The sequence below is a fragment of the Fusarium coffeatum genome (genome assembly GCF_003316985.1).
Source record: "Fusarium coffeatum strain FIESC_28 chromosome Unknown BRIP53273_contig_134, whole genome shotgun sequence".
Classification (NCBI taxonomy): domain Eukaryota; kingdom Fungi; phylum Ascomycota; class Sordariomycetes; order Hypocreales; family Nectriaceae; genus Fusarium; species Fusarium coffeatum.
This window is the reverse complement of record NW_022157927.1, coordinates 25250-47943: the sequence shown is the minus strand read 5'-3', so window position 1 is coordinate 47943 and position 22694 is coordinate 25250. Positions and strand designations below refer to the sequence as shown.

Genomic DNA, 22694 nt, shown 5'->3' with positions numbered 1-22694 from the left:
ATAGGTTGAGCAAAGGCCCCGTCATAGCCTCATATCTTCGTCCACAATGATACCTGCAAGATTATGTATCATGACTACGTTCCTCCAGGCGTCACTGTTAGTGTAGATCACTGGACTACCAAGCATGATGGACGATACTGTGAGGACCCTTACTCTTTTGTACCAGAGCGCTGGATTGATGACGGTTTTGGAGATAACAAGCAGGCTAGCCAACCCTTTTCTCTTGGCCCCAGAGCTTGCTTGGGTATCAACCTCGCATATCTTGAAATGAGACTTATCATTGCCAAGATGGTATTTCATTTCGACTGGGAATTGGTGAATAAGGACGTTGATCTGTTCAAGGATTCAAGTTTGATGGTCCGTTTCCATCCTCGTAATTAGGTTAGCAGTCAATTCATAAAACTCGTCAGATTGCGCTCAGTACTCTCGCTACTCAGGTAGCACGTTTGAGTGCGGAGAAGTGTAGCTTTTAATCAGTCGCGTTTCTGCTCCTTGACCACTTGCAGGGTCCGAAGTAGCAAATCTTCTATTCCCCTCGGAGCCAGAAGGTAGGAAAGCCTGCGTCTCGCTAATAATGTGAAAAGTGGATGACGCATGGTAATTGAACGAATTGAAAGCTAGCAGACTTTCTGGGTTCAACGCCCATCGCTTCCACTTAGCCGTGTCAGGAAATTAGCCGCAGACCGCGTTGGAAGATACTCTTGACACATCATTTCAGATTACCTTGAACACATCTATCCGCTTCATCCCATTATACATCGACCACTTTTTCGGACAGAATTTCAAAATAAACGCTACCGGTCTGACCCATTCTTCTACCGACTATGCATCTCAATATCAGCCCTTGTCATCTCGTGGTCGCCACGAAATTTCCAAACTTACGGATCCAATCCTGGGGAAACAGTAAGAAGCATGGCGGAAAAGGCTCACTACTTGGTTACACTCAGCAAGACATCGCAAAATTTACACGGTGGCATCCAGCCCAACCCTGACGACATGATATGCTCATATATACTGAGCGTGGCACTTCATGGTTCAGGTAGTACTCACTATGGCTGGGTGCACGCCTCCGAGGCGGTCTTGTGCATGCGAAGATTGAGATTGTGCGAACGGGAATCACATAATGATCTGGGCTTTGTAAAGTCCGAAATGTGCAAACGAGCGTTTTGGATGATGTTTATTATCATGGCGTAAGTTATATCTTCTAAAACGCTCAGAAGGGGCTCGGGTGGTATCCGACTAATTCTCGTAGCCACGATAGACTCACATATCCAGTGCCGCATACGGTGATTAGCTGCAATCCGGCTCGCGTTGACTGGGACTTTCTTGTCTTACTGGAAGTTGATGAATTGGTACACAGCCAAGATTCTGCAGGCACAGCTAAGCTAGCTGGGTATATTGCCCTGATTAAAATATATCTCTGCGCAATGGCATTACGACCCCAGACACTACCCGGAAACCCACGTTATGGCCAATTCTCACCGCCATGTCGAGACCAGACATGCGAAAACTATAGTAACGGCAAGTTGACTTTCGCACAAGGCATGGATATCATAAAAGCCTTGCAGAACATCACCAGTCAATTACCTGATGAATTGAGGCTTTTCAATGACGATGCGTATGCAAAGCAAGACACTCGCTCTTTCGCCATCCCGCGGGTGAACGTATACATAACAAGTCTTTTCATCCAAAGTATCATCTTTGCGACAGTATCAGCCAACATTCAGCCAATTGAGGAACCAAATCAACACCTCCACGAAACGAACCCGTTGGACACATCTCAGGCCGAAGAAAACAACGACATTAGGCGTCAATTACTCAAACTCCGTAAGTAAATCGCTCAAGAGTTATTTCATATCATTAGAGCCACACCCATCTCCGCTCTCAAAGCAAACGGAATCGCTGCTGTAGGTTCCCCATAATTTACCACGGCGGCCACGGCGTTGGGTAGAATCGGCCAGCGAGAGGCCGAGAGTGACCTGAAAGCATAAGCTAACGTCCACATAGGTTTCGAAACTACGAGAAATCACAGCTGCTTTACTGAACTGCAGGATCGATAGCTCATATCGTGACAAAGAAGAAGAAAACAAGTTCAGTCGTGCATCAGTTTCCTGATCGCTACTTTAGTTCAGCTCGATGATATAAAGCATATAAGCGAGGAGTAAAGGGTGTTGAGGTTAGAGAGCTTATAGAAAAGTCTTGAGATAGAGAAATGTTTGACCGGAATTTGAGAGTTTGTGATACGTTGAGTATGCATAAGGCTGTTAGTAATTGACAGTTCTAGCCAGTTAAGAGTCAGGAGTACACCTTTAGCTAATACTGTTGTGTTATTGAGATTACGTCCCAGGACCTGGACGGAGATGATGAAAGCAAACAAGGAAGGAAACTTTAGGGCGATGTCATTGACCTTTTCCTGTTATCACTATGTTTACCTGTGTAGTCGGAATTAAAACGTTTCGTGCAGCTGAACACTAATGCAAAATGCTAGCCGAGAACGTTTTAGCTAGATCTTTTTCTCTATACTACGCGTAAATAAGCCGCTTGTTTCCCCTCCAAGTCCCCTATAAAGAATCTCGTATAGGTAACCTCAAGGTGGTGTATACTGATAGGAATGTGGATCGCTTCAAGTTTCTTCCAAGCACTGTAGGATAGGGTAGCAGTATCTTCATGTTTGTGAAAAACCCTTCTTGAGATCACATTGTGCACGACATTATATGGTATGTGCGTAGACCTTGAATTTGTTAGACGCTGTAAGGCATTAAAAACTTGGATTGGGTTGAGTTCATCATATGCGATTGAAGATACGAATAATACGACCATTCGGAACTACTGGAACCAATGAATCCAGGAGTTGAATCTAGGCTAGATAAAGGCTTCGAATTTGACAGATCCATCTAGCCTGGGAGGTCATGACTTCCAGCCATGGCCTCCACCTCGGAATTACGGGTAATTCTGACTCTCAGGCCAATCAATTGAGGTAGAGGATTTTCTGGGAGATCGAGGGACCACCAATTCCTATGAAACCAAATCTATGGAGTCCATTTGCCAGATTCAAAAGTCTTGGAGCCACCAGCAGGAATCTTCTCAGCTTCTTTGACGGGGTAGGTATACTGTTCGCGTTGCTTTCCACTCTCAATTATAGCATCAACAAGCATTTCGCATACTTTGCAAGTGTCGCTTGACGCGATCAGGTGTCTCACGGAGCCATGGTGAGGATGCGCTGGTCCATCTTCAGTGGGGAGTTCATCCCAAGGAATAGCTTTACAAACATCGCACAAAGTTGTCGGTCGTGTCAGAGAGGTGGGGGAATAGTCAAGGGGCTATCTGCCGGGTCGTTTGCCACTGGTCGTGGTACTTCCAGCCGGGGAGGGAAACATCCCATCGTGAGCAGAGTGTTAGTGTTCTCCTTGAAGCTGACCGCATATGCACCTGGGGGAAACGTCTGTCTCTCCCCCACACGTAGGGACTCGGGGGGCCGCGGGCTTGCGTCATCTTGACGCAAGATAGCAATCTCGCCTTGTTGCATTTCGATGTAGTGGATATACGGGCAACGATGGCTGATCTCAACCCCCTCTTGACCAAGCATGGCACGGCCCAAGAAGGTATTATCGTCTGCAAGGGCCTTTCTCAACGCCTCCCCGTTTCTTCTTTCTTGTTTAAGTCCCCGGTACAGAAACCAAAGTAGTATCCAGGGGGTACATACTTATTAAGAATGTGGATCACATTAAGTTCTCCCTTCACGATATAGGGTAGTCTGGTAACATTTCCATATTGGTGAGAATCGTCAGATCGTAGTATCCGTGACAAAAGCTCTCAATATTATGATGGAGATGAGTTTCAATCTCCCAGATGCTTTGAAGTCACATAAGCCTCGATACGGACTGTAGCCATTCGATCGCGCAACAACGTCCGAGCAAAATGTCTCACCATCAGATTGATGTGAAAAATCAGCAACGCTAGGATTCGCATTTTGTCCATTGATGCAGATTGACACAGACTTATGCAGACTTATGCAATTCCCTTCCACTCTAATGTGCTAAAAAGGGTGGAGTCTCGGAATCCAGTCCCATTTCCTATCTGTGTCCATCCGAGTCACTTTCATAGCTGACTTCACAGGCTTTCATCCGCGACGGCAGGCTATCATCACCTGTTGGTGATGAGATCCAGTTTGCAGAAGCGAGCTTGAATTGAGGATGGAAATTTGGCTGAGGTAAAATTCAGCCCACCTTTCTTTTCTCCTTGGCGCAAGAATGCGGGCGGAACTGTTACTGGCCCTCCACCCATGGCGTGGAAGCCCTCAAAAGGTTGTGTAACACTGAGTGTCTCCACAGACGAGATGTTGTTGACGAGCCGAGGTTCTAGACCGGTCCATTGCACTTAAAACAGCCAATTGTATCTGTTAAAGACAACAAAGACCCCACTGAGGCTTGAAACACCAAAATAGAAACGGGTAAGAAGCAATGAAAACCGGCATAGACTGTGTCACTCACTCCTCATCTTGTACGCTGTTGGCAGCTTCGGTTTCTAATAGCCTAAGATCAAGAGACAGAAAGCCTACTTACTGTAGGAACTTAAAGAAATGATGACCTTTCGTAGACATCTCTCTCCCAGCCACCACCTGCAGAATCCGTAGCTCAAGCAGAACCTTTCTCTTGTGCCTAGCTTGTACTGTACTTCAGCCAATCGATTGGGAGGTATTCTTCCAGTGGCTTGACTCCACATGGTGCTCTGACTCTGTGGAATTCTGCGGTACTGCAAAAAAGCTCAATATTCGGAATGATTCATAACATTATTTGAGTGATACAAGCAGTCTAGTTTGCCCTTTCCATTGCCTGCGACAAGATCTCTCTGACTCTCTGCCGGTCCCTTTCCCTGCTTGATCCATGTTGCAAGGGTAACAGCTCCAGCGGGGCCACATATCGAAGAGGTCCAGCGGGCTTGGATATGGCATTGAAGATCGACAGCATACCCGGTAGCTTGCCCACATCCTGCGCTCTGGAAATATACGATTTGTTGTCCTGTTGACGGGAGAAGTCTATGATGTTGGCCGCTAGCCCTACTGCAGCTGCGGTCGCCACTAAGATTGACAATTAGTACACGAACCCGCTCAGACGAGATGCGTCACTCACTTGAAGTCCCATCCATTTGCTCATCCCTCCTCTGGTCCGGATGTTGAAACCCTTCGCCAAGGATAGCAAAGTTCGATGTATCCATCCTCGGCTCAGGATTGAAGCTCGAGCTCTGATTCCCCATGTTTGTCGAGTAGATACACATGGTGGTGAGGTTGTGTCGTGCAGGGAATGCAACACTGCCCGTATTCTGCCAGTTAGCCGCAGCGGCTACCACAAGGGTGCCAGCAGCTTTAGCTCTGGTCACTGCCTCGTCCAGCTCCTTTGAGTAATGGCGGAAGCCAGCGGAGATATTGATTATGTCAACGCCGTTGGGTGGACTAATAGCCCAATCGATTGCCTGAGACAAAAATTAGTAAGAGACAGAAAAAGTATGTAGAAGTAATAACCTGAGCCATTCGAATGGGCCCATCTTCCTCATCCGCATTGTCATTTTCGAATATCCTTGCAACGTAGAGTATTGCTTCCTCGTAAATGTCTGAGATGATCTTTGCGCAACATGTCCCATGCCAGGAGTCGTTGCGACTATTATTGGTGAAGTCCTTATACACGACATTCCTCTTGTCCAAGTGGCCCGACGCTTCATCGTTCAAGCCCGAATCAACCACGGCGATCTTGACCCTTCCGTAGTGATCGCTTCTGTCCCGTTTCATGACCTTTCTCAACTTCCCAATTCCATCTAGCCAGTCGCTGATTGTGTAAGTTCGTCCACTGCCACCAAGTGTCAGCTTTCAATGACGCAGGAAACAGTTGTAATTCTGCCCTGATAAGCTTAGCAGAAATGAGTGTTTACGGACCTTGTGACATGAGTGGCTCTTTCAACCGAGGTTACCAGTTTTTGTCCAGTAAGTGTCTCCCACTTCGTATGGGAGGCAAAGGCTCTGCCATGCTCGTCGTGGTTAAGAACCCAAATGGTAATTTCTTCTAAAGATCGTAGCAGACCTTTCCGGGCGATATTGAAAATGTTTGTATGAACTACTTCTTCGTTAGTAAACTCTCACGAACTCTCATGCTGTCGAAAGTCATACAATCGAAACAGACATAACGCTTGTTGCCATCTTGAAATACTATTGCACGGTATTCACGTTCTGTCCTTCCAAAGGGTCGTGAATGAATCGCAAACGTTGTCCTTAATGGAGCCCCATGATTGGAGTGCGAATATAACTCCCTTTATATGTTAGCAAATAATAGTGCAGTAATCCGTTATCGAATACTGGATACCTATAATATATCATCAAATCGTCGCAGACGGTATCTTGAATGAGGATATTCCGTGCTCGCAGTTGAGCAATCGATAGGTAGCGTGCGAAAGATTCAGCCTCTATGTTCGGGGTTAAGAATGGTTAATTCTAGTCTCTCTGGAGTCTTACCGTAGCGCAAATCAAAGCCGAAATGAATCTTACAGTCATCTCTGGTATCTGCATTGCTTTCTCCCTTCAGAGTTGCACCTTCCAACGTTACAAAGAGTCTACCCAGTGGGCTCGAATCATGAGATATGGCCGTATGATTCGTAACTACGATACGCAGAGTCAGCAGAGGCTATAAGTATTAATTTAATATCTTACGTACCAATAATCCTCCATTCCTTCCCATCACTTAGACATCCTTGAAGTATAACGTGGAAGTTTGGCTCAGGGTACAAATACCCCTTGGCGAATACCTTGTAGCTTTTTAATAAGACTTTCAAAGGGGTCCCAAGTGAGCGCTCAATTCCAGCAAATTCTCCTGTCACAGTGCGTACTTTAGTCGAAGGGAATCCAGAATCGCTATATCACCAGTTAATTAATATCCCGGAGGCAATGCCGGTAGTCTGGTACCTCTGTTTGGGAGACTCAGGGGTTCATACTCACCTCTGGGAACATGGGAACCGCCTTGTCTCAATCTCCCTGTCTGAAGTGGTTGCAAGAATATCCCGCTGGGCATTCAGATTGGCTACTCCGATGTCATCGGCCACACGATGTATGAATCCTATGTCTGGGCACATTCAGCAACTGGAAAAGTGAAGGGAATGGAAGGTGATTCATACATGGATGTGAAACACAGCACAGCCTCACGAGGATCAGTTTGTTCGACTTCAATAAAAGGATGCTCCATCGTGGAAACCCGTCGAGAGAAATATCTTCGATAAGATAGCTTTTACCACGGCAAACTGTACATTCCAGCACGTGTTATCATTCGGTCATATCAGTATAGGAGTTTTACTCAGCTACTCACCTTTGTATCGAAGCTGAGAGCCGTGTAGTGCGTAGTCGCAACAACATAGAAGCTTGAATTCTCTCCCTATCGACTGAGGTGTTCCAATGACACGAGCTCTTGGGCATATGACTCTGGAAATACCAAGGCCACTAACCTTATTATTCCTCGTTATATCCCATTCTTCGACAACAAGGCTTTCATGACCGGTGGAAGAATGTTGGTCAAACGGGAAAATCTGATTTACGGAATCTAGCACACCTTTGGCTAGATCATCGAAATCGGCTACGTGAATTTCGACTTCACAAATTTCGGGCTGACCCTCCCTATCTAAAGTTTAAGCGGTCTTTTCCAAAAATACCTTTACAAGAACTTACAAAGAGATTTCGGCACCTATCGCTAGTCCTAGGGCATTTGCATACTGGTGCAGCTGTCTTAGAACTACATTCAGGTGGTTCCACCACTCTGTTGGTAATAGTCGTGAAGAACTGGACAATTTGCCTATAGCGGTTGGTCTCTCGCCTAGCATTGCCTCGATAGCGGCCAAGTCCCTAATGAAGCCATCTATCGTAAGCCCGAGAGAGGAATGAATGTCAGTGTCGCCACGAATGGTATATTTTGTCAACGCGGAACTGAGGAAGAAGCGTAATACTCGAGCGCGGGCACCAATATTAGTGGTATCATCAGGCTGCCGAATGTATTCAGCATACCTGATAACATCGTCAACAAGGTCAGCCAGAATTTGTGCCGTAGATGTGCTCATGGCTGATCCTGCGCTCTTAATCTAGGAACAACGCTGTTGCTGCAGACCTGGATGAGCATAAACCGCTTTGGCTCGAGGGGAATGCATCTGTGGGTATGCCACACTCTTACCCGGCAGAACGTTCCTCCGTCATAGTAGAGCCTTGTTTCAACCTAGGAAGGCGAAGCGCCCAGGACTCGGCTGTGCTGACCACCATATCACAGCGGTCTGATGCCGTGGCTGCCTGTGAGCCAACAACTGATCAATATAGGTATACGTGGCGTAAAGCTAAAACCAACACCGCATATCGTAGGCAGGCTGTGCCGCTGTTGGTCTGGCCAGTCAGAAAGGCCCTGGTGTTGTGGGGCAGGAAGGCAGGTAATTGGTATATCCCAGAGTTTGTTAGTCGCCCAAAAACGAGGCTTGAGCATAGCAAACAAAACAACAGGACTTTCCTAAGTGTGATTACTTTCTACGGTTTTACAATCAACAGAAACAGTCCCACTGACTACTTAAATTAAGCCATATTTTTCACCAAGCTTCTGTAGGCCAGACAATCTGGAAATCATCATGTCTAGCCGTCACGTACCTACCAAACGGATTAATTCTGGCATTCGGTTTTCAATTCCACATGAGTCGGAACGAGCCCCTCCCGATGGACCACTCCTTGGCCCGAGATTTCGCAAGTCCAATATCATCCGGAAAGGGGACGAGCAAGGTTCTTTTGACAAAAGCTCTGTACAGACCCTCGGCAGTTGTGTTGCGATGTCCGTAAATCATGATGCTTATGGGGACCAACGCGCATTGCCCACGGCTGAGTCTTCAGGGAACGGGACACTACGGAAAGAGGAGGATGTGACCCAGTGTCTCCCTATCCTCCAGGTGTCTTTGACTGCGACTATTCATGGAATTTTAGCTCATACCGAAATCATACAGAGCTTTCACAACTCTTCTGACATAGCCATTAAAGAAGCTAAACATACTTTCCCTTTGTATGATGGGGCAGTCATCACTGAATTTGAGTGCACTATTGGCGACGAGCGTCGGATCCGAGGTGTCGTCAAGCCAAAGCAACAGGCCCGCGAAGATTTTGAAGAGGCAGTACACGAACAGGCAAAGGCAGCAGCCCTTCTTGAAGAACACACGCCAGAAATTTTCGAGACGTCACTCGGAAATATTCCTCCCAAAACAAGCGTTGAGGTGAAGATTGTATACATTCAAGAGCTGAAGGTAGTCTTGATGGAGACTAAAGCTACCGAGGGAATAGCGCTTGTTATCCCAACATCCATTGCTCCGCGCTACGGTCGTTCCCAATTAGCATGGCAGCCAGAATCCCAGTTACCCAAAGACAGGCTTGACATCACAGTCAGGGTATTGAATGACGGTCGAGTAAACCCTCGTGGGTGTGAAGAAGAGTCGGGACATATTGTATACGACGAAGGATCCAAATTGATGGAGCCCCCACGACCATCTGGTCGCATTGGAGCGCCTGAGTCTCTCAGGGAGTATCACGTCTGGCATCACCATTCAAAGACGCCAGTACTAACTAAAGACTTCGTCTTTGTCGTTCAGGCTACAAAGGGTCAGGAAATACGTTCCCGGGCCGTCTATTCCCCGCCAGATGACAGTGGGCTTGCAGCAATGATGGTTACCATTCGACCCAATGAACTATTTCGAGACGCAATCGTTCCTCAGTCATTTTCGGGTGAAATTCTCTTCCTTATTGATCGATCAGGCTCTATGATTGCAGGTGTAGGTGGATACCCATATAGCCGTCACACGACTAAGATCGACGTAATGCGACAAGCGATGCTTTTGGCGGTATCTGGCCTTCCCAAGACGTGTTACTTCAATGTAATATCTTGGGGATCGGAAACCTGGGCATTGTGGGAGGAATCAAGGCAACACTCTCCCGAGAACATCATCGAGGCCAAGGACTACATCTCGCACATCCGTGCCGATATGGGAGGAACAGATCTGCTAAGGGCATTGAAAGCTTCAGTTCAGCATCGGCATCACAAGCTTCAGTCGACTCAGATCATTGTCGTTACAGATGGAGAGCTACAGCCAAAGATTCCCATGGAATTTGTCTGGAAGACACGCCAATCCCTGCAGAACAGAGTTCGCTTCTTTGCTCTAGGTATTGGTGGCACCGTACCACACGCTCTGATTGAGAGTATTGCCGAGCTGGGAGGGGGATACGGCGACGTCGTTGACATAATAGAAAACCCAAGGTGGCATGAAAGGCTGAACCGTCTAGTTAAGGCGGCACTGGAACCAGACAGCTGGAATTGTATTGCTAACATAGGTGATGGCTTCAAACAGCACAGCCTAGCGGACTACGACGAACTCGATACCAGAAAAACATCAGACACACAGCCAGATATCCCTTACTTCCAAGCCCCATACACTATTGTGGCCCTCCATCCATTCAAGTTCACCACGATCTTCTTCTTGATTGACACTAAAGGTCGAGGACCGATACCGAAAGAGGTTATTATAACTACGACGACCCCTGGGGCGAAGGAGCGGACTTACAGACTGCCGGTAGAGTCGGTACCGGACAAAGACGGCACAATGCACCGATTGGCAGCGAAGGCCACTCTGATGGATTTAGAAAATCGCGTTGGGCGAGAACCCTCGGTAACCCCACGCGTCGAAGAAAACGCCCAAACCCTTGGCGCTAGATACTCTATAACCAGCAAGTGGACGAGCTTTGTCGCCATTCCTCAAGACGAGTCCGACACGACTACAGAGGGCAACATGATAGAACACTACAAGACTTTACTAGATAGTATGGATATCAATGACCTGCTCACAGGGGCAGAATCGGACAGTGATGGATTCGAGGCTGCTGGGACCGGCTCGTCTTGGTCATGTGCCAACGACAACCCTATCTTCTCCTTCCCAAACCGAAAGCATTTCAGAGGGTGGGATTCGGATGAGGACGACAGTGGCGGCATCCCAACCATCTTTTTCCCAGACGAACAGTCTTTTAGTGTCTCCAGGTCTTATGACCGATGTTCTAAGGAGATTGACTATCTCGGGAACCAAAGCGAAAGTTGGAAGCCACAAATGCCCAAATCGAACAAGGCAACCGTCAGTAAGCCAAAAGCTGCCAGATACACACGTAGAGACGTCAACATCATGTCGTCCGCAACAACTCTTCCCCAATCTAGGGACCCCCTCAATTGGGAGATCACTGTTTCAAATCAGAATGGACAAGGGCTTTTTGAGCTGCCCCGATCAGCAAAAGAGAAGTTACGGTTTCACTTTTGCTCCAACACGTCATTGGCTCTTGGTATCAAGCTTGATAAGCCTTTTCTGAGAGAGGACGAAGAAACCTCGATCGAGGTTATCAGCGACACACTCATGATTATCAAATACTATCAGACACATCTAAGTCACATTGAAGATATCTGGGATCTCATGATGACGAGGGCACAGGACGCAGTCACAGATTTCATAGGAGAGAAGGCGGCGGACCTCTGCGGGGACCTTCTGGCTGACTCCATGATGCATGCACACTATATAGCAGCAACTGGAGTAAAGTCAAGTCAGGGTGAAGGGTCTACCGGCACGGCGACATGCCCAATGTGTCAAATTCCCTGGCAGACTTCGCGAAGATTCTTTTGTCCTTTTGATCACGATTCAGACACACTTGATGTGTTTGAAGAATGGATTGACTTTTGGAAACATCAGCAGCAGCACAAACACCTGGTCTGTCCGATGGAAGGGGTTCAAGCTGAATAAGACAAAATCATGTAGTGCCGCTCGGCCAAATTGTGGCCAAACTCTGTTAGTACGGCATTTGATATGCCTTCTGAAGGCTAAAGCCGTTGTAAAAAGAATAGACCATACATCAACCATCTACACTACCCGATACGATTCATCACGATGTTGAGCCTTTTTGTTTCACTCAAGTTGGTGAGAAGTTGAAGCTGACATGAGTACGGCTAAACCTTTTATCAGGACATTCCAAAATGCAACAACACGTATAAGATCAGCTACTGGATGACATGCCTGTGTAATACAATGGCTTCATCCAAAGCACCATCATCAATAATCTCGAAATCTTCGAGTCCTTCACCTGTCAAAGCACCGTCGACGTCTGCCTCTCCATCTCCAAAGGTAAACGTGGCCCGCTTGCTATGCGCAGCGACAGACCAATCCCTCATAAGAAGCCCTTTGTGCACTTTGGCCAATCGAATAGCCCAGATGAAGTCACCTTGATACTCTCCAGAATAACCTTGTGACGACGCCCGATTGTTGTTCACGGTGGCTTTCAGAGTAGCAAGCGCTGGGACATCTCTGCAGCAGCATTAGCATACCAGATCTCCACTTCTGGGTATCCACTTACAGATTTGGTCCGATGTCAACAACTGTACCTTTTTCCTCCCGCACCTCTCTTCTTCCACCACGAGCGACCTTGATGCCTGTGATCATAAACATGGACCAGGATACCTTCCCTTTTGTGAATCCTTTCAGCTTGTCTTGATCCAGACATTCTTCAATGTAATCTTTGGTTGGCTGCACGGTATATGTATCCAACCTATCATATGATTCATAGTTCCCAACAGTTCGCATAAACGCAGTCTGCAGGCTTGCTCCAGCGGCTATTCCAGCGACCGCAAGTACCGGTGCACCAGCAGCCAAGTTGATTCCCGGGGCGTTTGTTTTGTTGTCATCCCAGGTAAAGTTGAGAACAGAATTGCGATATACGACCATACGTCGTGGGAATGGCAAGATAGAACCACGGTTGAGAGGAAAATCAAGGTGCTTCAGATCCGAAATGAAGTGGCCGAGGCATATAGTCGCTTGCGAATCATCACCGTCACCAAGAAGAATAGTGTCCTCTGGGGGCGGAAGATGGTCGGCTTGTCGCAGCTTGAACCACACTTTCTCCATCGTGTGTCGTGGTTGAAAAAGCGAAGTAAAGCAAGAATGGCTTGTAAGGCTGATTAAATGCTAAGGGTGAGGCCTCTTCAGCGCAAACTGAGGCTATGCTGTAAACACAACCTTGCCAGCCCAATCGTATCCCTGTAGCAGGCCTCAAAACTGGTCACGTGTCGGTCCAAGCAACCAGTCTCGCGCCTGAGACATTATCCCAGCTGGGTTTTTATACTTGTGCACGCTACAAGCAAATGGCGAGCAAAAGTACAGTGTAATTACCACATCATTTACCCGATATCTTACTCGTGAAGAACTGACATTCTGATAGCTACAGTTTAAATAACCCCCAAACTACCCTATCTACCCGGGGTCTGCTTGCAACACATCTGTATTTCCTCAGAGTAGTTTGACATGATCGCAATTATCTCGCTTCCTCCGCCGACCAAGACTGTCTTGACTCCATCTTACTCACACCATAATGGACTGTCTGGCCTGCAAATTACCGATTGACTCGTTTGAGCTGGAAACTTATGATTGCACCTATGACGAACTAGCTCAAGCTGCTGGCAATAATTGCTTAACGTGCTCTCTTATCTTTGAGTGCGTCAAAACAGGGGCGGCTGATGTCCGTTTTTCCGACATTGTAAAAATCGATGTATTGTACGACTATTATTGTGAACTGCATTTGCAAATTGGGTTCATCAGTCTAGATATATTCACTGACGGTAAGTTATTTCGAAGCCTTTGTTTCGTCGGTGTACTGTAAAGGACCTGTTTCAGGGAAAGGCTGGAACTGTTCTGGATGCTTTATACGCATTAGCAATGTCGCTATTGAGCCACTATCGCTTTCAAGTTCTCATGTATTCCTGCCTTCTGCTATTCTGCTAACAGGCAATTCTATAGTGCGAAACGGCAGTCCTCCGTTTATCCACCATAGAAGGAATCACATTCCCGGAGCTACAGACTCTGAGACCACCATTGCAACCATTCAATCTTGGATCACTGATTGTACAAATACCCATGAATCTTGCCAGCATTTTCATCCTCCGGTTGAGTACCCAAAAAGGCTTCTTGATCTTAGCGGCCAATGTGTTATTCTGCGAGAGAATTTTCAACCCGCCCGCTATGCGTGTCTGAGTCATTGCTGGGGAGGTAACTCGGAGGTAACCAAGACAACAACAAAGAATGTGAACGATTTCATGACAAATATCCCTTGGGATTCACTCACACCAACGTTTCGAGATGCGATCACTATTTGCCGCCGCTTAGGGATCTCCTACCTATGGATAGACTCTCTATGCATCGTTCAAGACAGCAAAGATGACTGGAAGGATCAGGCATCAAAGATGGCCGGCATTTATGAAAATGCATTCATCACAATCGCCGCTACGAAATCCAGGAATAGCTCCGAAGGTTGCTTTACAAAATGCGATGAAAAGTATTTAGCCAAGTTAGTACCTGGCTACCCGAACCATTACGTCCGTCAGCTGCCTCCATCATTCCCGTCACATTGGAATTGCGGAGAACTGGATCGAAGCCCAGATTGGCCTTTGCTCAACCGGGCTTGGATATACCAAGAGATGAGGCTGTCCCGAAGGGTATTACACTTCTGTGCCCAAGAGGTAGTTTGGCAATGCCAGGCAGTACAACGAAGCGAAAGCGGAAATAATGATAAGGACTTGAGTGATGACAGGGAGTTCAGGGAGCTGCAGCACCAGGGTGTGCCCTACTCCATTTTCCAGAAAGGTCCGAGGTACCTATGGTATCGAACTGTCCAAGACTATTCACGCCTAGACATGACTTTCGAGAGTGACAAAATGCCTGCCTTGGCCGGTCTCGCCACGCGGATGGAAGCTATGCGGCATGATGATCGGTATTTGGCTGGCCTGTGGGAAAAGACTCTGCTATTCGACTTACTTTGGTTTGTCGAGCCGAATCCACTACCTGGAAAGCTAAGAAATCCTCAATTTCCGTCATGGAATTGGGCCTCGGTTATTAATCAGGTTATGTGGTCTGAGAATGTCGATGCAACCCTTACCTCCGTGGGGGTTGAGGAAGTGCGATTCATGGTTACTGGTCCAAGCCAGTTAGGAGAGTTTTCGGAGGCCACGGTTACCTTACAAGCGCCCCTTATACATGCAAGCCTGTTGCTTTCCCATCGCAGACACACGCCACATGATGCGAGCCACAACGACGTTACAATGGAACAACTCTATCTTGTTGATTATAGAGTCGACTGCCTTCCAAATAATTCATCGCCAGCACGTTCCAAGCCCGGCCCATCTGGTTCCGTTGTCCCCATAGGGGTCAGCATGACCAATCACGTCTTTGTCGCTCTTCATGTGCAACTAAGACCTGGCAGTACACATTATGAGAGACTCGGGTACGTTAAATTGAGTCATCCATCTATGCACCGTCGATTAGAGGCCATAGATAACTGTGAGTCTGAATTGCAAGCTAGGATACATAGAGATACGGTCTGCGTGAAGGAGTTGCTTGAGGGCTTACCTACGTCTACAATAGTATTGGTCTAGGGTAGTTTTGGTTGAATAATGACACAGCAAAGATGAAGATTCCCGACTCAATCTTTATCCTTCTCCTCTCAAATAAACGTTATTTAGCATTACTTTATTTTCTCTATAATTTCTTCTTTACACTGCTATAAAGAAACATTTATGTAGATAAGCTTGAAATAATTTCAGGTATACTAACTACATTATACAGGCCCCCAGGCTCCCAGGGCGAAGCAAGTGGCGCAAATGCGTGGAGACCAGATCCCGGGTTCATTACTGATATGTTTGTCGAACACTCCACCTGAGCACCAGTATATCTTTAATGGGGCAGAACAAATCTCAGGCTCCGAGTGGCTATAGGCTGTGGGAAGCCCACTTTCAGTGCATCGTTCTTTGTAAAGAGCAATTTTCCAGCGCCTTAGTCGATAAAAAAGCCCTGTAAATGGAGCACTGGTAATTGAAATTACCAAGACTCAGGGGTAAAGATACAGCCATCCGTTCCATTTTATGCAACAGAAATTAGCGCCGACGCTATGTACTTTTAGTAGTCTTGGCAGCGTATTCTCAGTATACGATGAACGAGGTCCACTTTCGGCCCTGCATCTTCGTTCCCAGCGACCGAGCAGTAGATTCATGCCTCAACAACACATAGTAAAACTTAAATGTATGTCTGCCAGGAACGCTGGCAATCCTGGTGTCTAAATTCGAGACAAATCAATGACAATGTCGTCATGTGTTCGTTCCGGCCTTCCGACAGGAAACGAAGTCTATTTCAATGTCTTCGTTCATCGTAACTATATCGAATGGTCCAGATTAAAAAGGCTCTGTTTTCCCATGAGAATGGTGAGACAACAGCATCCTGCTACACAATCCTTTTACAACGAACTGAACGGTCGCGAAAATGACAGTCTTATCTGTTCTTCTCTTCATATCTTTTCTTGCACTATTCGGCACGGCTGTTGCTCAGATCCCGAGTGACTTACCGATCGGCGATAGGGAAAAGCAGTATCTCGAAGGCTTGCCCCCGGATAAGCAGGCTGCGATTCTTGAGATCTACATGAAAGGAATTGAAGGCCAGATTCCTGCATCACCTGATACTATTGCGGCCCAGGAGCTCAACTGGAGCTATGGGCGAAGCCCCCCGGTGTATCCAACCCGTGAGTTCCACCCACCCTGTCTGGTACGGCAGGTTGCCAACGTTTTGGAGGTTTCGACCACTAACCTAAGGATCCCAATCTGCAGCACCGGGTAAGGGACTCGGAAGTTGGTCCAAGGCCTATCAAGAAGCATCAGGCCTTGTAGCTCAGATGACAATGGATGAGAAGGTAGCTGTGGTGTCTGGCCAGACCAATGTCACGAATAAGTGCGCTGGTATGATCCCAGGCGTACAGCGCCTCGGCTTTCCAGGAACCTGTGTCCACGATGGTCCTAATGGACTTCACGGCGCTGAGGCCGTTAACGGCTATGCGTCAGCAATTACGGTTGGTGCGGCATGGAACAAAGAGCTAGCTCTTGCGCGCGGTTACCACATGGGACTGGAAGCCAAGATCAAGGGAGGTAAGTCAGCCCTTCTATTCTCTATCAGACATCAGTCGCTTAATGCTTGTCATAGTGAACAACTTGTTGGCCCCGACTATAGGTCCACTTGGTCGCACCGTCCTCGGCGGCAGAAACTGGGTATGTAATCCACAAGCCATCCTCCGCCATCTTGTATTCTGGAAGCGCTGTATCTGACGTAGGTGTAGGAATCCTTTTCAGTCGATCCTTATCTCTGTGGTGTCATGGGCGCCCAGACTGTATTAGGTTTGCAGAAGAACGTCATCGCAACAGCCAAACACTTCATCGCTAACGAGCAGGAAACCAACCGCCAGCCCAGCACGCTCGGCATGGGCAACGCTTCGATTTCAGCATTGGTAGACGATCGGACGATGCATGAACTATATCTCTGGCCGTTCCAGGATGCAGTCAGGGCTGGCGTCGGATCGGTTATGTGCTCATACAACCGAATCAACGGCTCGCATGGCTGCCAGAACAGCTATATGCAGAACGGCATATTAAAGGGCGAGTTGGGCTTTCAAGGTTTTGTCATCAGTGACTATGGAGCTCTGCATAGTGGAATTGCTAGCGCCAACGCTGGTATGGACGTGACAACGCCTTTCAACGAGGTATGGGGGTCAAACCTCAGCAAGGCGATTGCAAACGGCACAATGGAAGAAGGCAGGCTTGATGATATGGTAACTCGGTGAGTTTGAACTTAACATTCTTCCATTGCCCATCAGACTATTAACGTCAGTTCAGCATCCTCGCGACTTGGTTCAAGTACGCCCCATTCGAGCCCGGTACTGGCATGCCCCTCGATGAATCAGCGCCCCATCAAGTGATCAGCGGCATCTCTCCCAAGTCCAAGAAAACGATCCTACAAGGCGCTGTCGAAGGTATCGTCTTGGTAAAGAATCTCAACAACACTCTTCCCCTCAAGAAGCCAAAGATCCTGTCTTTGTTCGGCTACGACGCCCATGCGCCTCTGACAAACACCCCAGAGGGTCTCAACAGTAAGCAAAGTCTCGGATTCCAGAGCGTCAACGTCACGGATGAGGAGATGCAAGGGCTCTTCGTCGGTATTGGACAGCTTCCTGCCGCTGCCCGCCTCGGAACGCTTCTGAGCGGTGGCGGTAGCCCTTCAATCGTACCCGCCTACATCAACTCCCCCCATGAAGCTTTCCAGCAACGCGCAGCGCAAGACGGCACTTTTTTGGTCTGGGATTTTGAATCGCAGGACCCTGTCTATGAAATTCCCGCTTCTGACGCCTGTATCGTCTTTATCAACGAATTCGCTGCGGAGGGATCTGATAGATCAACTCTGGCTGATGCCTGGTCTGACGACCTGGTCAAGAACGTCGCCGCCAAGTGTCCCAATGTAAGTAGCACATAAGATTTAACATCATACGAATGTTTGAGGGAAGGAAGCTAATTGTATGCAGACCATCGTATCAATCCACAACGCCGGTACTAGGTTGGTTGACCAATGGATTGAGAATCCAAACATTACCGCCGTCGTCTTCGCTCACCTGCCAGGACAAGACGCAGGGAGGTCGCTGGTTGAAGTCATGTATGGTGATCAAGCCCCCTCAGGCCGCCTGCCGTACACAGTCGCCAAGAACGAGTCCGACTACGGCGATTTGCTGCTACCCGTGACAGCCAACAATGCATCCAACTATTACACATCGGCCAACTTCACTGAAGGTGTCTACATCGACTATCGCCGGTTTGATGCCCTCAATATCACTCCAAGATTTGAGTTCGGCTTCGGCCTCACTTACACGACTTTCGAGTACGCTGGCCTCAAACTGAACCTCACCGCGCAAGGTTCTAACGCATCAACCCTCCCTCCCTCGACGCCTGTTTCCGAGGGTGGGTTTGAGTCACTTTGGGACATATTGGTTACCATCCAGATAGATGTCAAGAACACCGGTGACATGGCTGCTTTCGAGGTTCCTCAACTCTATATCGGCATTCCGGATGCTCCAGCGAAGCAGTTGCGCGGATTCGAGAAGGTGCTTCTTAAGCCGCGGGAGACCAAGACAGTCAAATTCTCTCTCACACGTAGGGATTTGAGTGTTTGGGATGTTGTTAGACAGAATTGGGTCCTTCAAGATGGGGAGTACAAGGTGTACGTCGGTGCTAGCAGTCGCGATGTACGTCTGATGGAGACGTTGGCTCTATGAGGCTTAGCAGGCAAAAGAAACAGGGGACACGCTTGAGTTCCCGAAGCTACTGTCCAATTTGTAATACGTGGGATGGCTGCAGATATTACCTTTCGACTACTTGTATTATACCATTTTATTAGTTTCTACTATTCTATAACATAAACAGTATTTAACACCTCTTGGTCTCGATATGGAATTGAAAGAGTGATGGTTACGGTTAGTAGGCTAGTAGATTTGGCGTTACATGTGAGCTGCAAAGAGAGTCAAATAAAGAGTGTTGGTTTACCCGTACGGAGACCGAATTCCCTGTCGGTAGTTGTCGGGAGTATATGTGCTACTCTCGGGTCTCCCTACAGGTACCGGCATATGTCAAATGCGATCTTGGATCTGTTTTGAGGCTGCTTCGTTCTAGAGCGTAGTGAAACATTCGGTGAATAGATAGACTCAGTGTCCAACAGCACTTCTTGAGATCTATACCCTGCAGCGTCACAGCCGCAACAGCCTACCTTCACATCTCGCGATCAAGTCATGCCCCGAACATCTCTAATCCCCATCCAGAAGCGGTGACAATTTTGTACGAGGTGGGTCATGATGTCAATTAGCATGAGTCGCTTTAGTGGCGGTGATCGCCGGGCTAGCTAACTTTTTTGTGTCGCTCAGCTAGACTCCATTGAATTACACTCCTGGACACGGGAGCTGGCTTGAGGCTGACTGAGGGAGAGACTCCACGGAGTGGGTCGTCGCATCGTTTAAGTGGGTGCTCGTGCACGTATCGCCCAAGACGAGGATACGATAAACGAGCTACGAAGTGTGAAAGCTCGTTAATGAAATACGATGAGTCGCGCCGAACGCGTAGAAATCCTCACCGTGGCAGTGTTTCTTCTGAAACCACCAACCTTTAGAGTTGACGTTTGAAAAAATGCGATAAGATTGAATGCTTTTAGCAAAGTTGGTGCGTTGTCTCTTTGGGAAGTACTTAATAGGAGATCGGCGCTTCGTAGGCTGTCTGTTCGAACTCTTCTCATATTATCTGAATGACTCTCACTCTAAAACCTTCTTCAAATATTTCTTTTTCTCTTTCATTTTAATCGCAACTAACGTGTATCATGGAAGGTCTTCATGGTATTGCACATGCGACTGCAGCCCACTTCATAAGGGAAGAATCGTCAGAAGGTGGCTTCAAGCTGTACCACTACCATCCTACCGAAATCGGTGCTATCATCTTTGTACTTTTGTTCCTCGCGACAACGGTGGCGCACACCTGGCAGTTATTTCGCTACCGTGTTTGGTTTGTCCTTCCTCTTATTATAGGTGGTATCCGTACGTATTTTCCACTCCCAGCGTTCAGATCAACCGACGATCGAAATGTTTGAGAAGCTTACATGATGCCTTCACCTATAGTTGAGATGATTGGTTATGCCGCTCGCTATGCGTCAGGAAAGGAAACGCCCGACTGGACCCTTACGCCGTATATTATCCAGGCCATCCTGCTCCTTGTAGCGCCTGCCTTGTTTGCAGCCACTATCTACATGGAGCTGGGAAGAGTCATTAGTCTTATAGATGGTGAAGGCCGTGCACTTATTACTCGGAAATGGATGACCAAGATTTTCGTCGTTGGTGATGTTCTGTCATTCTTTCTCCAGGGTGGAGGTAAGCGCTATGCCCAATGTCATTAACCTGACCTCATTCTCACAACCTTTGTCACAGGCGGCGGTTATCAATCGTCCGGTTCGTTATCAGCTCTTCGTTTGGGCGCCAAGATTATCATTGTCGGCCTCTTCGTACAACTTATCTTCTTTGGTGCCTTCCTTGTTGTTGCCGTCAACTTTCACATCAAAATCACCCGCAACCCGACGAGTCGCTCGTGCATCGGGATCCCTTGGCAGAAGCACATGAACCTTATGTACGCTGCTGGGTTGTTGATCATGGTGCGGTCCGTCTTCCGCGCTATCGAGTACTTACAGGGTGATGACGGGTATCTGCTCGCCCGAGAGGCGTACCTATATGTCTTCGATGCTGTGCTGATGCTCATCGTCATGTTGTTATTCAACGTGGTGCATCCGGCTGAACTTTTTGTGAGAAGGGGCAGGATCGAGAAGTTTGCGTCAGACATTGCGCTCCAAGACCGTGGCTACTGAACAGAATCTTGTGTAAAGGAATACTTTCGGGGTGCAGGGAAAGACTACTAGATGGGTCGTCGGAAAAGGGCAGATCCCAGCGGTTTCGAAGTAGGAAGCAGGAATTGATATCATAGCGCTAAATATCGTGAAATCATTAGAATAGAGGGGAAATTGCAGTAGTTAGATCAAGGCTACGAAAACAACATTTTATTTGAATATAATCATAACATAAAGTTAAATTTGTCTTTTGCCCATTACAAGGCTATGTTGTAGGCAGCAAGTGACGATATGTAGGTGGATTCAATATAGAAGTTGACTTTAAAGTTAAATGTTGTAACCCTTCCACAAGCATACTTGGGTAAGAAAGAGGTTTTCTGATGAGTACGAATTGCGGGCATCTTTATCACCAGATGTGTCACAAGCAAACCCCGAGTAACTATTTGTAAAGTATTGTCCCACACAATCTATCCATTTCTCACAAGGTATCAGATATGGTGTTGGAATATCGGTTTCCTCTTCAAGCTAATCCTACGGCTTGTCGAGGATATTTTATCCAAGGTTGCCAGTAGCTACCTAATTGGTCGTCAACTGTCTGCACAATATCCCGACCCCAGCCTTTCCAGAACCAGAAATCGTCAAAATAATGCAACAAGACGCCGAAATAGGCATAGAGGATCAATGCTGGGGGCTGACGCTGTTCCAGTTGCCTAAAATATTCTTCCGGGGCATAATAAAGGAATACCAAAGGTGCTGCCCAGCCTCGATTATAGCCCCATCTCTCCAATGCGCCCCGGTCCATCATTTTGAACTGGTTGGCGTAGAGATAGCACCTCTGAAGGACTTGCAGTACCTCATTGTACATTTCGCTTTGTCCGCTACGATTCCATAGTTCCTGAAAGGTACTGAGATGCTCGTCATCAAGGAATGGCACGCGATCCACGTCCAATTCTTCCCAGTTCCCAATGTTAAGAAGAGGTCTCAACGGACCAAGCCGCACATTTTCGTATACGTTATGTAATACGGTCCGTACTCCCTGGACCATAGGAATCCATCCAGTACCCAAGGCGTGGGTGTCCCCGGAGCCCGACTTGGGAGCAGCAATGTTGCAGCGGCTTGGACGCCCAAGGATGCCGAAGACGTATATGATGTTAAGCGTTGAACTAACAAACAAACCTTCGCTGTTTTCGTTGGTTATATGCAGCAAGTTTTCGTGAAATCCTTGTATTGCTATGTTGTTGTGGCGGATGGCGTCTAGCAATCTGTCTTTGTTTTCTTCTCTTTGAGCGAGATGCAATGCGGCAATGCTAAGAATGCCGTGCATCACAAATGGGTGTTTTGAAGCGATTGACGGGATTAGAGATTGCCAACAGTAGTCTACTTGTGGACATCTGACAATG

General features: G+C 47.5%; 5 protein-coding genes across 5 annotated transcripts; 3 read left to right on the top strand and 2 right to left on the bottom strand.

Moving 5' to 3' along the window:
• Nucleotides 1-4811: 4811 nt before the first annotated feature.
• Nucleotides 4812-8085, bottom strand: FIESC28_06194 (uncharacterized protein; the record flags this gene model as incomplete). The annotated part of the gene is made up of 12 exons (XM_031160338.1): nt 4812-5077; nt 5130-5469; nt 5519-5840; nt 5927-6104; nt 6158-6297; nt 6351-6450; nt 6500-6643; nt 6699-6895; nt 6980-7103; nt 7344-7356; nt 7480-7648; nt 7700-8085. 12 exons carry the CDS (start codon nt 8083-8085, stop codon nt 4812-4814), a joined length of 2379 nt encoding a protein of 792 aa, XP_031015584.1.
• A 549-nt stretch (nt 8086-8634) lies between these two features.
• Nucleotides 8635-11817, top strand: FIESC28_06193 (uncharacterized protein; the record flags this gene model as incomplete). Its single annotated transcript, XM_031160337.1, has 1 exon — nt 8635-11817. One exon carries the CDS (start codon nt 8635-8637, stop codon nt 11815-11817), a length of 3183 nt encoding a protein of 1060 aa, XP_031015583.1.
• A 254-nt stretch (nt 11818-12071) lies between these two features.
• On the bottom strand, nt 12072-12972 carry FIESC28_06192 (uncharacterized protein; the record flags this gene model as incomplete). Its single annotated transcript, XM_031160336.1, has 2 exons — nt 12072-12375; nt 12425-12972. The coding sequence occupies 2 exons, from the start codon at nt 12970-12972 to the stop codon at nt 12072-12074; spliced, it is 852 nt and encodes a 283-aa protein (XP_031015582.1).
• A 3399-nt stretch (nt 12973-16371) lies between these two features.
• On the top strand, nt 16372-19195 carry FIESC28_06191 (uncharacterized protein; the record flags this gene model as incomplete). Its single annotated transcript, XM_031160335.1, has 6 exons — nt 16372-16627; nt 16713-17027; nt 17083-17147; nt 17216-17712; nt 17769-18387; nt 18452-19195. The coding sequence occupies 6 exons, from the start codon at nt 16372-16374 to the stop codon at nt 19193-19195; spliced, it is 2496 nt and encodes an 831-aa protein (XP_031015581.1).
• Nucleotides 19196-20283: 1088 nt separating this feature from the next.
• FIESC28_06190 (uncharacterized protein) lies at nt 20284-21315 on the top strand (the record flags this gene model as incomplete). Its single annotated transcript, XM_031160334.1, has 3 exons — nt 20284-20497; nt 20579-20827; nt 20885-21315. The coding sequence occupies 3 exons, from the start codon at nt 20284-20286 to the stop codon at nt 21313-21315; spliced, it is 894 nt and encodes a 297-aa protein (XP_031015580.1).
• Nucleotides 21316-22694: the final 1379 nt, after the last annotated feature.